This window comes from Etheostoma cragini, chromosome 20 (assembly GCF_013103735.1).
Source record: "Etheostoma cragini isolate CJK2018 chromosome 20, CSU_Ecrag_1.0, whole genome shotgun sequence".
NCBI classification, from domain to species: domain Eukaryota; kingdom Metazoa; phylum Chordata; class Actinopteri; order Perciformes; family Percidae; genus Etheostoma; species Etheostoma cragini.
In genome coordinates, this window is record NC_048426.1 from 2,031,140 (window position 1) to 2,045,900 (window position 14,761).

The 14,761-nt window shown below is 40.8% G+C and overlaps 1 protein-coding gene across 1 annotated transcript in view; it reads left to right on the top strand.

Annotated features, from left to right (window-relative positions):
- Positions 1-1,323: 1,323 nt before the first annotated feature.
- exoc3l4 (exocyst complex component 3-like 4) overlaps positions 1,324-14,761 on the top strand; it is a 24,553-nt gene continuing 11,115 nt past the window's right edge. Inside the window, exons 1-7 of the mRNA XM_034859126.1 lie at positions 1,324-1,684; positions 3,872-3,997; positions 4,996-5,217; positions 6,549-7,167; positions 8,392-8,509; positions 10,622-10,747; positions 12,798-13,030. Coding sequence (XP_034715017.1) covers positions 1,480-1,684; positions 3,872-3,997; positions 4,996-5,217; positions 6,549-7,167; positions 8,392-8,509; positions 10,622-10,747; positions 12,798-13,030 — 1,649 coding nt within the window. The 5' untranslated portion in view covers positions 1,324-1,479. The remainder of the gene's footprint in view (positions 1,685-3,871; positions 3,998-4,995; positions 5,218-6,548; positions 7,168-8,391; positions 8,510-10,621; positions 10,748-12,797; positions 13,031-14,761) is intronic.

Below are 14,761 nucleotides of genomic sequence, written 5' to 3' on the forward strand. Positions count from 1 at the left end.
TTAGTTCCTGTGAGAGTCCTGGTCTTTGTAGTTGTGAGTTTCTAAGTTGTAGAGTCCAAATTAAGTGATTGTTTTGCACATTTTCCTTAATGAGTCCTGCATTTAGGTCCTCCTGCTGAAACTGGGACATTTAAGGACGTAAATTCAGACTTTTTTGAGACATTTTCCCCATTTTATAGACCAGACAACTCATTAGTAATGGACAGACTAATTGACTGGGACAATAATTACTAGTTGCAGCCTTTGTCCAATGAATGAATGACTGTCCTTTCAATTGTAGCTGCACTGTAATGACTGTGGTGGAGGTTACTGAAAGTAAAGAGCTGCTTTCCTTGTTTACTTTTACAGAACAGCGTATCGACAAACAAAGAAACTTTGGCTGGTATAGTGACGTCTCTTAAATAAAATGAAACTGAAAAGTATCTGCGTGAATGGATACAAGTAGACCTGGAGTCATTGGGAAATACCGACTGAATGAAACCTTTATTTACTGTATAGCCGTGCTTTGTCCTCTTACGTACTTCCGCTCAATTTTTCTTTTCCTTCAGTACACAAATCTTTGGCGGTCCAATCACGGAACAGAGGGAGGGGGTGAGAACGATGTTGTTGAGGTTGTGCGTTAGGTAGAGTTGTAGTTCCGTAACGGCAAGCGATGCCATTTGGTCCAGACCAGATGGCATGGACCATGGACCAGAGTCTGATAGGACTGGGATAATGGACCAGAGTCTGGTAGGACCAGTTTAATGGACCAGAGTCTGGTAGGAACAGTCTAATGGACCAGAGTCTGGTAGATCATATTTCATGAAGATCTCGAAAAAGGACTACTAGCCAGTCAGAAGCAGAGTATGAAGGCGGGCCATGCTAGCACCTAGGTGAGAATAACGTTTTTAGGTGTCTAAACAGGGGTCTGCTTGGCTTCCCTTGCCTGATTCTCCAAACTGTTGTCATGCCGACCGCCATCTACTGTAACTAACACACTGACTATGAAGAAGAAGCTCATACAACCACACTGCAAAATATCTGAACTGGCCCTTTAAGTTTACTGTAAGTTGAAGTGTGCTTAAGTTCACAGGTCTGAGCACACTACTAAAAAAAAGGGGACTTTATGAATGTAACTCCTCTATTAGATGTTCAGTCAGAGGACGCTGTGTCCGGAGATTTCATTAAAGAAAGTAAACCTGAAACTATAAAAGTTAGGGGGACAGAAAAGCATTCTGGGACATCCTTAGTGGGATTTACGCCCTTGAGTCCTTGCTGTAACAACACAGTCCATGTCATTCTCTCCCTGTGTTGAACTGAACTGCACTGCTAGGGGATGTTATATGTAAACAAAACCGCTCCGCCTGTCCCCGCTGACTCAGAACCACAATAACCAACAACACACCTTAAACTGCTAGTTCACACACTCCTCCATAGAGTTGACTGGAAGCTTTCATTTGATGCTGTTTCCTCACAGGTGGATGTCCTATTTTACGACAAATGATGGACAAGTCTTCTGAAAACCCAGACGAGGAGGACGGGGCGTCCCTCAAGAGCAACGGCGGAACGAAGGAGAAGGGCATGCTTCAGTCGTTCAGGAGGAGCATCCGGCGGGCGGCCGAGAAGAGCCCGCTGTCGTCCGGGGGCAAGTGGGCGAAGGTCACCCCCGCCAACGAGCCGGGGTCACAGCCGCCTCCGTCTCCCAGTGAGTACCGTCTTTGGTTGTCATGGCAGAAAGGTGCTAGGGCCGCACAATCTGAGGAAACTATGCAATAACATTGTTGGATATTGCGATATTACTTGGGATAAATAAACAGATATTGTCGACTCAGTTCTGCCTTTCTGCTAGTTGGATTTAAAACCAATGAAAAGAAATCATTTCCCATATTCTTTCAATGAAGAAACTGAACATTGAATTGGTTGTAAAAGGCCCCACTAAAAAAATGAGTTACATTTCAAAGTGCAGTTTCCTTCTCATATCTTGTTTCAAATCGCTGAGTGTCTTTCGCGGCATGTCGCAGCCTTTCGCAGTGTGTTTATTATGCCAGTTGATATCAATGACAATAAAAAAAAAAAAATCAATAATGATATATTGTGCAGCCCTAGAAGGCAGAGCCTAAAAATGTCCCATGAGCTGTTAGCAGGTGTTTGTGAAGCACAGTACCAGGATGTAATTGCATGTTTCAGCCTTCTTATCCACTGAGTAGGAGATAAGTGCTTACTGGAAATATACCCAAATATAAGATAAATAGTTTTTAATACTGAATTACCTGTTTTTTTCTTCTCTTCAACCTGCCTCTTCTACTGTACTTTTCTTTAAATTAGTGATTGCCTTCATTTCCCAGAATTTCCTCTAACACCCACGAGGAAACCTGGGTGACCTCTTTCACTTAAGCTGTGGGTCATACTGCATGTGTAGGTGGAAAGAGCAACAGTGTGGAAATATAGTGCAGAAAGAGCAAGAAAGCAAGTTTTTCCAGTTAAGGAAAAAAAAAAGAAAAAAGACAAGAAAGCTTTATCTTCACTAAAAACAAAACCTGCCTTGCTGCGTTTTATTTGGGACATACATACAGTACATACATACATACAGTGCACACATACATTACACACACACACTTACATAACATGCATACACAGATACATGCATTACATACAGCAAACTACTGGTTAGGATTTTGTCATCCACCTCATCAAGATGTTCATGCTGGGTTTCCCCTCCTAAGATGGGGGCTAAAAGCACCAAATGTGGGCAGATGTAGCTAGCAGTCTTGAGCAAGTGGAAAAACACTCAAGGTGAGTCCGAGATGACATTGATAAGATGGGATATTTATGGTCAACCTCAAGTAAAATAGTGATACTGAAAGGAACTGAATCAAGGCAAAGAAAACAAAACCCTTTCACAAAATAGAAGAAATTGACGTAAGAGTTAAAAAACATAGTTTTTTTTTTAAAGTTATTATAAAAAACACTGTTTCCTTTTGACCTATCAACAAGTCATTACTGAGGACATCCAACGGACTTACGCCCTCCTCCCTCAGGTTCTCCTCATGGTCTCTCTCTGCAAGCAATTGCCAGACTATGTAGGCCTGAAGCCCCGCCCCTCAAATTGGAACATATCAACTCTACAATGCAGGGGTGGCTCAGGTGACTAGACAGTTTTAAAGCTCCATACAGCCAAAAAGGATATATCTATTAAACTAGACATTTACACATATATACAATTCACAAAATAATTTGAACAATTGCTAGGTTAACAGGTGATTCGAATATTGTGATCGTTAACAGAACATTTGAACTTGATAAATATATACACACACACACACACAACATTTAAGGTCTGTCTTTGAGGACTACAATACGTAGCGTATAGCTACAGTGATGGCAGATGGCAGTTTTAGGGTTTGTTTCCCCTTTTATTGCAGTGTTTAAGTGACGCAACACTTAAAGTATTTTTACTTGAACGTCCTTATATTTTGAACATTTCTGCATCATTCAGCAAGGTTACGGTAGTCTGTTTCAGTCGTATGTGTTATGTCATGTCCTGTGGCTTTTAAAAGAAATCATTATCTCTGTCAGCAGAAATAAGACAAACAAACTGCTTTCCATGCTCTCCAGTGACTTTCACTTTTTAAAAAAGGTAGAGCTGGCTGGAGCTGAGCCAAACTCACCCGTCACTTTTCATCAAGACTTAATCTGTGCATTCCTTAGTTGGTTTAGGTGAAGGTCACTGTCAGTCATGCACCCCCATAGAAATGTAAATAAGTGAAATGAATACAAAATAAAAAACTAAGATTGATTTCTTTTCTTTCCGACGTGACAGAGATCAGATAGTGAAACAAAAAACAACAACTTTGGAACCGGTTTGCTGAGAAACGTTGTTCCTCTCTGGCAGGTCTGAGTGCTGGCTCTCCGGTCACGTCTCCGCTGAAGAACATCGGGGGCCTTTTCTACAAAAAAGAAGACGACGACAGCGACGGCGCTGCACAGAAAGGCAAAGGTCTGACCCACTCAAAGACAGGTAAAGCAATCATTTAATACTGAAACCATTTTTTCATGTCAATAAGTCTCCTGGGCTGGCTGATGATACAAATTCTTTTAATCTAGTTTAAATTAAATTTTATTTAGTTTTTTTGTTTATCATTACTGTACATACATAATTGCCAAAAACATGCAGATACCCAATAAAAATATAGATCTTTTATTCTTGGCAGAAGAATCTCAAAATGATTGTATGCTGTAACTGAGATTTACCTTAAAAGGTGCTCAAAGTCTCGGTGTCACGCATGTTTTAGGCTACAACATTTTTTAGTCACATACAACAAACATCTCCTTACTATCTGCTGGTTGCCTGTCCCCTTAACACACTGTAAAAAACATCTCCTAGCTATCTGCTAGCTGCCTGTCCCCTTAACACACTATAAAGAACATCTCCTAGCTATCTGCTAGCTGCCTGTCCCCTTAACACACTGTAAAGAACATCTCCTAGCTATCTGCTAGCTGCCTGTCCCCTTAACACACTGTAAAAAACATCTCCTAGCTATCTGCTAGCTGCCTGTCCCCTTAACACACTGTAAAAAACATCTCCTAGCTATCTGCTAGCTGCCTGTCCCCTTAATACACTGTAAAAAACATCTACTAGCTATCTGCTAGCTGCCTGTCCCCTTAACACACTGTAAAAAACATCTCCTAGCTATCTGCCTGTCCCCTTAACACACTGTAAAAACATCTCCTAGCTATCTGCTAGCTGCCTGTCCCCTTAACCCCGTGTAAGAAACATGTCATTATCTGCCGGTTCCCCTTAACACACAAAAAAAACCATCTCACTATCTGCTAGCTGCCTGTTCCCCTTAACACACTGTAAAAAAAACATCTCACTATCTACCGGTTCCCCGAAACACACTGTAAAAAACATCTCCAAACTATCTGCTAGCTGCCTGTCCCCTGAACACACTGTAAAAAAACATGGGTCAGTAAACTGGTCACCATACATGTAAACTGGGTTTTCCATCCAATCAGATCCAAACATGGCCGGGTTTGGGGACTCTATCATGAAAAAAGGAGCATCATTTCGCAGAAGCCTGAAATTCAAGAAATCCAACAAACCGGAGGCGGTCGTCCTAGTCTCTGAAGGCTCGCTGGAGGAGAGGAAGGAGGAGAAAGAAGAAGAAGAGGAGGAGGTGTTGGAGGAGTTAGACGAGTTGTACACGCTGCCAGAAATACCCCACACGCCTCTGTCAGGTACAGTCTCACATGTTTTTATAACCCCATTTAACGTTAGCATGTGTCAGCATTCAACATTTTCAACAGCCGAAACCAGCTGGGAACACAACACTGACATATCGTCACCTTTAAGTTGGTGTGGTAAACGTGTTAACAAGCGGTTGCTTAGTTACACATCCAGCAGGTAGTTTACAGTATGTCCACATGATGATTGTAAGACCTGTTTTCTCTCTGTTTTTGGTCTCCACCAACTCCTGAGGGAAATATCTGTGTGTTTAGAAGACGAATAGTCTTCATTGTCATCGTACATGTACAACATAATCGGATGCAGTCCGGTCAGTGCAAAACAGGTGAATAAATAAATATAAAAGATCCTCTAGAAGTCAATATAAAAATAAAAAAACAAAAGCAGCTAGTCTTTAACTATGTCTGTCTGCTGCTGAGCAGGTAGTCCACAGTGTTTTTTAGAGCTTTATCTCTGAAAACGATGCTTTATGACTAGTTACAGTTTAGAAACAGTGCTTAAGTACTGCAGAGTGGATGAGTCAATGATTAACAGCTCGCAGGTGATTGATGGGGCCCGCCTCCTGACCTACAGACAGGAAACACAGGGAAAAGGGGAACACTAGGAACTGTGAGAGCTGGATGACCATAACAGGAGTAACGTCTTTTACAGCATTGGCCATATTGTATTGGCATTTCATTCAAATCATAGCCGCTTTACGGATTTAATTTCAAATTTTGAGGACACTTTTTTGCACATTTTCCTGGTTGGAGCTTTTAACTTTGAGGAACCATTTGCCATTTTAGTTCTATTCTATTTGATATCCAGCTTGTATTTGCACAAGTTTTGTTCAGTTAACAAATGAAATGGGCTGTCCACCCAGTAAGTGTTTTAAGACATTCATAGCTTGCCATGAATGCAATCTTTTCTCATAATGTTCCCAAACACCTTCGCTGTCTCTTTCTCTGTCTGTACATTCAACTTATCTTTCTTTGTTTTGGCCACAAAAACAGCCAGCGATAGGCATCTTATTTCTGGTGTCAATACACAGGGTTTCAGATTGTCTGTGGACAGGCAGTGACTAAATCCTGCCTCAAAGAGGATTCATCTCTATTGAATTGACAATCCCAAATGATTTCTCTCCCGGTTTTAAGACTTTCGGTGGTGTTCTTTCTTCCTGATTTGTTGACAATGTGTCTGCTGAGAATAACATCGCTTTACAGGAACGAACAAATGAAGACCTTCAGTGTGTGCGCTCCCTTGCTTCTCACTTTCTTCTTTGTTTCTATAACATTTAAGCTCTGCAGTTGACGAGGCTGGCCATCTTCTATTTTCTCTCCCCCAGTGATGCAGATCAATAAGCTGATAGAGACGGAGGTGCTGGAGGAGGCTCACCTGAACCTGCTCGCCCTGCGCCAGGAGTTCCAGCAGGAACGGGAACAGTGCGGCGAGGACTCCCCTTTGGAGCTGGCCAAGAAGGAAAAAGACCTCAACCTCCTTTACGGAAACCTGAGGAACAAAATAAACAACATTGTGCGCGACTCCAACTCCCTTCCCTCCAGGAACAAGGAGCTGCTGGTACCCGTGGCGCGCATCATCCAAGAGGAGGACAGGCGAGCGGCGGAACCCGGCGGGCTGCAGGGCGGCTGGCTGGAGGCCTGGAGGGAGGCGGTGGGGGAGGGGGTGCAGTTGAAGGTGCAAGGCGTTTACCTGGAGCCCAGGCAGCAGAACGCCTCATGGCTGGCAGTCCATTTGGCCCTGCTCGGTAAGAGCATCGTGGAGGATTTGGAGAAGGTGAAGCGGGAGCTGCGATGGTCCTACCCACCCAGCTTTCAAGTCTTCAGCACCTACGTGAGGGGTTATCACCGAGTGGTCGGGCAGCACCTGAAGAAGCTGGAGCCGCAGGTGACGGAGCTCAAGGACCTGTACGCTCTGCTGGACTGGATCATCAACCACTACAAGAGGTCAGTGGAAGTAAAATCTGTGAATAATATATGTTTTCTTCACAATAAACCCTATTAAAATTCCAAAACTAACAATTCTTGTATCTACTAACAAGTATTGCAATATTCTTCTATGCCTTAGAGCTGCATTGTTAAAAACACACCAGTGAGCCTCACTGTTGCACTGGCTGACATGTTCCTTTATAACCAAGAACCCACACTGTGGTTTATTTTCACTTAATCCATAAAAAATATGTCAACTTCAAGTTTACATTATCTGCAATGCAGCCAGTTTTTCAATGCTGGAACAATACTTTGTTTGTGGTATTAAAGCTCTTAAAACTTGATTTTAACACGAAGGCATGCCCTTAAATTAATCTACCGGACAAAATAGGACCCACCTTAGTCGATACTGTACTTGCAATATCCCAAACAAATGTGCACTTAATTAAAATACTAACCAATTAACATGCTGTGAACCTGCAGCTTTTGAGACCTAGTTGGAAAGCAACCTTTTCTGTGTGTAGTTCTACATTACGTGGATAACGCCTTGTAGGACGGAAACTCAAGTGGCCAGACGACCAACTGCACAGGGATGTAGTAGTTGCTTATTTAGGCATCCGCACATACAGCCGTGGGCTTAGGCTGAAGACAGAATCAGCCACAGAATCAGTGCATGCATTTTTGCCTCTTCTCAATGATCTGAAAACCCATCTCGACTGCCCACAGACAGTGACGAAGGCTTCACAGATGGTGCAGACAGACATGTTGTGGAAAGGATCCCTAACACCCCAGCGCAGCACCAGGGTGAGCTGAGTCAGGGAAGCAGATAGCACTGCTGACAGTATTTGTTGAATCAGGCCACGCCGAAACCAAAAAAAACAACACTTTGCAGATCATAAATAAACTGAGGCACAACACTCTCTGGAGGCTAAAATGTAAAAACTTAAATCAGGTCATGTTTCCCCCCAGATTATGGAAAGTAGCATCCTAAAAAAAGACTTTTATACAGTACATCACTATTGAAATTGGGAATGAAATCATTACAAGATAGTATAGATAATAATTATAAGAATGATGTGTCCTGATAGCTGCAGCCTTTCTGGGGAATGGTACACGCCACTGTACTACCTATTCAAAGACTACGTTCCCCATCATCCCGACATGAAGCAACCCGTCTTCAGCATTCTTAAGTGCGGGCAGATCGCTGCGATTTGTTTAAAATATCTCGTTTCCCCCCAACAGCGAGAGGATCATGGGAAGTCCCTCCCTGCAGCCTGACATGAAGGATGAGAGCACAGATCTGCAGCTGCAGGACGGCCTGCTGAAGCAGCTGAAAGACAAGTACTGCTGCAAAGTGAAGGTGAGGAGCACCCCTCAGGTTACTAATGGCCACAATCTGGGTTAATAAAAACTTTTTTTTTTTTTTTTAATCAGGGTTCAGAATTTCTCCACAAGAGTCAACCTTCATGTTGTCCTCGGGTCAAATTGACCCGTTTTCCTGTATCAATGTTGTTTTTAATTCCCCAAATTAACATGATTGATTCCACACAATGCTCTTTGGCAAGTACAAATCTCTACTTTCATTAATTTTGAGGCTTCTTATTCAATTTTATAGCATTTGAAAAACCAATTGAAGAGGTTTTGAAGTAGTATTTAGTAAAAGTTGACATATTCCAGTCTGTGATTATCCATCAACATCCATTCCTTTAATTTTAGTCAAAATAATTCCTAATTTCTGCTTTTCTAACTCAAACAAAAGGTATAGTTTTCTATAAATAAGGTTTATTGCACATAAATTTCAAAAACAACTAAAACTAAAGTTAATTAATAATTAATGTTGCGTTGTGTTGAAAATGTCAAAAAAATAATGACAAACATTGAAAGTTAAGCGTCATAAGTGTCAAAAAAGGCCAACAACGTAAGAAATACTTAAAAATGTTGAAAAAAAGCTTCAGCAAAAGTGATTATTCTCAATTTTGACGGGAAGACAACACAAGGGTTAACGTAAACAGGCCCTTTAGTCCTTCATGTTGGAAAATAAAATGTTTAATTTTTTATATAATGTATCCTTTATTAGTCCCACAAGTTTTCACATCTGCATATAAGGAACTTTCTGGTGTGCAAGAAAGTCATAGTAAACAAAGATGTAAGCAAAGAAGAACCCAAGAGCAAACTGGAAAATGACTTCACCTAAGTGTTAGTATAATAATTTATCATTTCTTTACTCCTCTCCTCATGCCCTGCCTCAGGGGTTTTCTGTACTTTCCACAAGGTCAGTGATAATCACATGAGAAACAGAAATGGATGCACATTTTTTTTCACACGCTTTCATGCAAAATAGTTTAACACTGAAATAAAACAAAGACTTTAGTAAACATATCTTTCCTAACACTAAAATAAGAAAACAATATTTTTTTAAAAACCTGTATCATGCATTTAATATTTTAGGCTCACCTTTCTGTCACAAAACCAAAACATGATAACCATAAAATATAACTAGAACTTAATTCATGTTTATTACCAGTACTAAAACTTTGAGGTGAGTTGCCCTCCAGTTTGGACACTTTTATTTGGACTTACAAAATAAAAGCACAATGCCTCTGATTGAAGTGAATTCTGAAAGACAATATAAACAAATGTCTCCTGTTATGGCTGATTCAATGGGCATGGCAATATATATAAGAACTGATCACTAAATGCATATTACTACTAGTGCTGTCAAACGATTAAACTATTGAATTGCATTAATGTCATAGTTAATTTGCAATTATTCTCAACGAACTGCACATTTTTATCTATTCTAAAGGATTGATTTTTTGTCCCATGATCATCTCATTTTGATGCTCTTATCAACACGGAAAAGTGGATCGGCTCGCTTTGTGCTGATGTTTTTTTATTGATAACACCATTGGCATATAGCCTAAAACTCACTTGGAGCAAATAATCTCTTGCACAATGTGAGCCTGTCCATCAATTGTACACACCAGCTATATAGTTTTAAATGACACCTTTTGACAGACAAAATGTATTCAGCCTATTCTTGAGAATTAACTGAAACGCACCACTTCTTCTGGAAGCTCGTTCCATGCTTTTACCAAGTGGGAAATTTGGTAAATTCTTCCTCTTTTCAGACAGTCATGTCCTGGGAGGACACTTTAAAGAATTCCCTCTTACATCCTACCTTTTGCTCCAAAACTAAAAGATAGGCTCAACGGACGGTTGCATCACATGTTCCCTGTACGCGCTTATAACCCTGAATCATATCCATTATATACAAGAGTCTGTAAACTTAAGAAATGTTTCATTTCTGGGATTAATTTGGTAACTCTGGACCTTTTCAATCGTTTCCATGTATTTTAATTCACATGGACACCCGACTAAGCTAGCAAATTCAAGATGGGCTCTTACCAAAACGGTTTGAAGTGTTTTACAAACTCGTCCACCTTCCACCTCTCTGTGTTTGTGACTGCAGGAGGACATGAAGTCTTCCCTGGACAGAGTCATTGAACTTGAAAATGAGGACTTTTGGAGGGACAGAAGGTCCCCCGAGAAGGACGAGGACTTCCTCAACTCTCCGTTTCACATGGACATCTGGACGGTACGGCCCAATCAGATGTTTTATTCAGCTTTCATGTCAAAATAAAAACCTCTTCTGAAAATGTTGCTTTAAATATCATAGGCATGTTGTAGTGTATTTTAAATTACATTTTAATCTCAGAAAACACAATACCTAAAACACATAGCACATATAGTCTCATCAGAAGAAATGGGCTTTATTTTGCTTAAAGCCAAACTAACCCTAACCCATTTAAACAGAAAAATATAGCACTATAACGTTATTATTATTATTATTATTATTTGGGGCATTTCAGACTTCAATGGATAGGGCAGATAGATATGAAAGTGGGGGAAATATGCAGGAAATCATCCCAGGTCAGACTCGAGCCATGTGTTGAGGCGTACGCTTCTATATACGTGCGCCTACACTTTCAACTTTATTTTTTCATAATTAAAAGCAATTATTTACATATTAATTACTGCTGTCAAACAATTCAAATATTTAATTGCAATTAATCTCCTTAATGTCATCGCAATTGATCGCACATTTTTATCCATGGATGTCTTTTTGTCCCATTATTTTGTCTCATTTAAATGCTGTTAACACGGAGAAATGGATAAGCTTGCTTTGTGCAAATGTTTTTATTGAAAACATTGGCATGTAGCCTACTGTTGTGTTCAAATTCACACTGACATTCTCACTTGGAGAAAATAATCTCTCACACAATGTAACCCTGTCCATCAATGAAAAGGTGAATCAAATACTTTGTCGGAGGGGGGGGGATATTGGCATCAGCTGTGTGCTTGGCAAGTGGTATTTCAGACTGAACGTGCTGTGAAAAAGTAATTTTTCCATCCAGAGTCTTATCGGCGTCCATTTTGGCGTCCCATCCACTCAAAACGTAACGTTACTACTCTTTGGCCGGCTCACAAGCCCAAACGGTGTGTGTGACGTGCCTGCTGTTGTTGTTGTTTCCGGTCTAGCTAGATTCGATGGGTGTTGTAGTTTTTCTAACGTTACTAGTTGCAACAGCGTGTGAAAAAAACTACAAAGTTTGCTAGGCCAATGAGAACGGTAATCTCGCAATGAAAAATGTATGCTGTTAAAATGGGTTTGCGTTAACACCATTAATTGTTGTGGGGAGCGGAAGGAGGACCTAAACGCGGAGTGGATGGAAACTTCAATAAAGGGCTTTATTGTCTTAAATCCAAACAAACTCAGGAGAAAACAGGAGGAATCCAACATAAATCCAAATGCCGGAGCTCAGGAGCAGAACAGCTTAACATAAATGGAAATGCCGGCACTGGGAAGGGCAATGAGCCAAAACGGGAAACAAAAACCACAAGGGAAACTCACGGGGAATGCCGGAGGGCCGACGGGATCGCAAACGGGAGCGCTGGAAGGATGACAGACAAGCTGGAGACATGCAGGATGACAGACAAACTGGAGACATGCAGGATGACAGACAAACTGGAGACATGCAGGACGCGACGAACGATCAAACACGAGACAAAGGGAACACTGGGGTTAAATACAAGAGGTAACGAGATAACAGGGAACAGGTGAGACATCAGGTGAATCACATTAGGGCGGGGCAGGACAATCAGACAAGCACAAAGCAAAGCGAGACAGGAAACTACACTATAAAAATAAGACAGGAAGTAGAACATACAGACGCTTGCCGGGGAACACGAGACAGGATCAAACACACGAGACCGGGGAGAATACTGAGACAAACACAGGGAGGCCACAACGGGAAACCCAAAGAGACCCCAACCCACAACAATTAATAACGTGTTTAACTGACAGGACTAATATTAATAAGTAGTGTATGTGGATCAATAGACTCAAGTTTATGTTTTGGTCTAGTTTGGGTGATTTTGGTTGTTTTCTTTTGTACCTTAAAAAAAAACAATGGAAATATCCAAAAGTCTAAATGACAGTGGAGGAGTTTTCTCCCCTCATCCATCCATGATGCAACGCAGTGATTGGACCATGGGGCGGCAGTAGAGAGCTTCATATTGATTTCAGTCTTAATCTGCATGTGTATCCTTGTTAAAAAGTGTGCTGGTATGTTTTCTCTGTGCAGAAAGTGGAGGGCAATGCTAAGAACTCTCGACGGATTGATGCTCAGCTGAAACAGGAAGTGATCTCCTCCTGCCTCCAAGTGTTGAAAGAGTTCCCCAAGAGGTACGATGGTAAAGACGGAGGTACAAGTGTGAACCCAAAGATGGTAAAGTCAGCACAACAGCTTAATGCACCGGGAAATATACTTGTAAGTAGGGCCCACAACATATTGACCCACAATCTGGCCTTCCACACGTGTATTTAACTTCAATTGAAACTATTTTTCATCTTTGACACTTCAGTTGTCTATAAGTGCAGCAGTGAGGCCAGTGTTTTTATCATCTTTTCTTTAAGTTTTATTATTCTTTTTTTTCTTTTCAAACAAAAATCAAGCAGAGCAGCAGTAGTTTGCATCTTATACATTCAACCTATCAGCAATTCCAATCAAACAGCCCAAGATGCAAGCAACACTGCTAAACTACAATACCAATACCAATACAATATATATATATAGTATTTACAGTATATACAGTATAACCATATATTCACCCATCTGACATTTTTTCAGATTTCAAGCTTTATTCTATTTGTGAAAAAAGGAGCTGTAGGATGCAATAAAGGAGGAGTTCCCTGTTCTTTTTCATATATAGACTACATTGGACCAGGTCCAGATCCAAAACCACTACACCCAGACTAGACTAAGGCTAAAGATTCTTAAAAACACAATTTTATTTCACAAATTTTATTTGTGAAAATGCAGAGGACATTTAGAAGTCTGTATCTCACTCAAAACAGCATGGATAGTGTTTTTTTGCTAGTGTGGCAGCACCAGAGACACAAAATACCAGCCACATTCCCAGAAAAAGGTTTTTTTTCATAATATGGGCACTTTAAAGTATTTTTCTGGAGCATTAGGCTGTTGTGTGGACTTAACTTTCTTTGAACATTTACCTTTTTGTCCTGCACCATTAACTGCACACATGTGCATTCTTTTGGAAGTGTGAAGCCAAACATAAGGAAACAAACCTAAACCAGATCCTACCCTGGGTGCTGCGCAATGACTAATCTGTTGAGCAATGTGAGAGTATTTGCTCGGCCTAATTTGGACTAATACTCTTTTTAACTGTTTACTGAGATACAGTTCATCCTTCAAACTTGCATCTAAAGATCATGTGTACATCCTCACCTACATCGTTGTGTCTTAAAAACACAGAAATATTGCATTTGTTGCATCTTGTAGCTGTTAAGAAAAGTCATGGAAAAAGTCTTGCATTCAATCTATATACAAGTACAAAGTATCACCATCAAAATCTACCTATAGTATCAAAAGTAGAAGTACTCAGTATGCAGAATGTTCCATTTCAGATTCTAACAATATATTATTGGATTTTAATTATTGTATTCATGTGTTTGTCCCTTTGTAATGATGGAGCTTGTTTAAATACCTTTATACACTGCTGGTTCGTAGCATGAAGCAGCTCAGAGTTCTGACAAAAAGGGAGACCCCACATAATTAAGGATTACACTGAAACCAATTTATTTACCCCATTTAAAAACAATACTTGACGAAACGTGTATTTTAGCAGTATCAGTGGTGCAGCGAGTGCATGGGTGTAGGGTGGGGGAAAACAAAGCTAAGAAAACTCAAAGGACCACAAAACCTAAAAAAGAACTACTGTGATGGCTGCGAGGACAGAGAGCAAAAACCAGCAAGCCAATCAGGAGGAGTGGATTTAAAGGTCTAGGTCTGTCCCACCTAAGTCTCTGCCAGGAAGCATGGGAGAGATGGAGGAAGTAATGGGAGCAGAGAGGAAAGGAGGGGCTTTAGACAGAGGAGAGGTTTTTTCCTCTGAAGCGTCACATGAATCTGTCAGCTGGTATCAAACAAGGGAAGTGACATTCAACCTAGGATTGCCTTGTGAACACGAACAGGGAAAATCCCCACGTGCCACTCACATCCCATTACTTTAATCTATAATATCACAG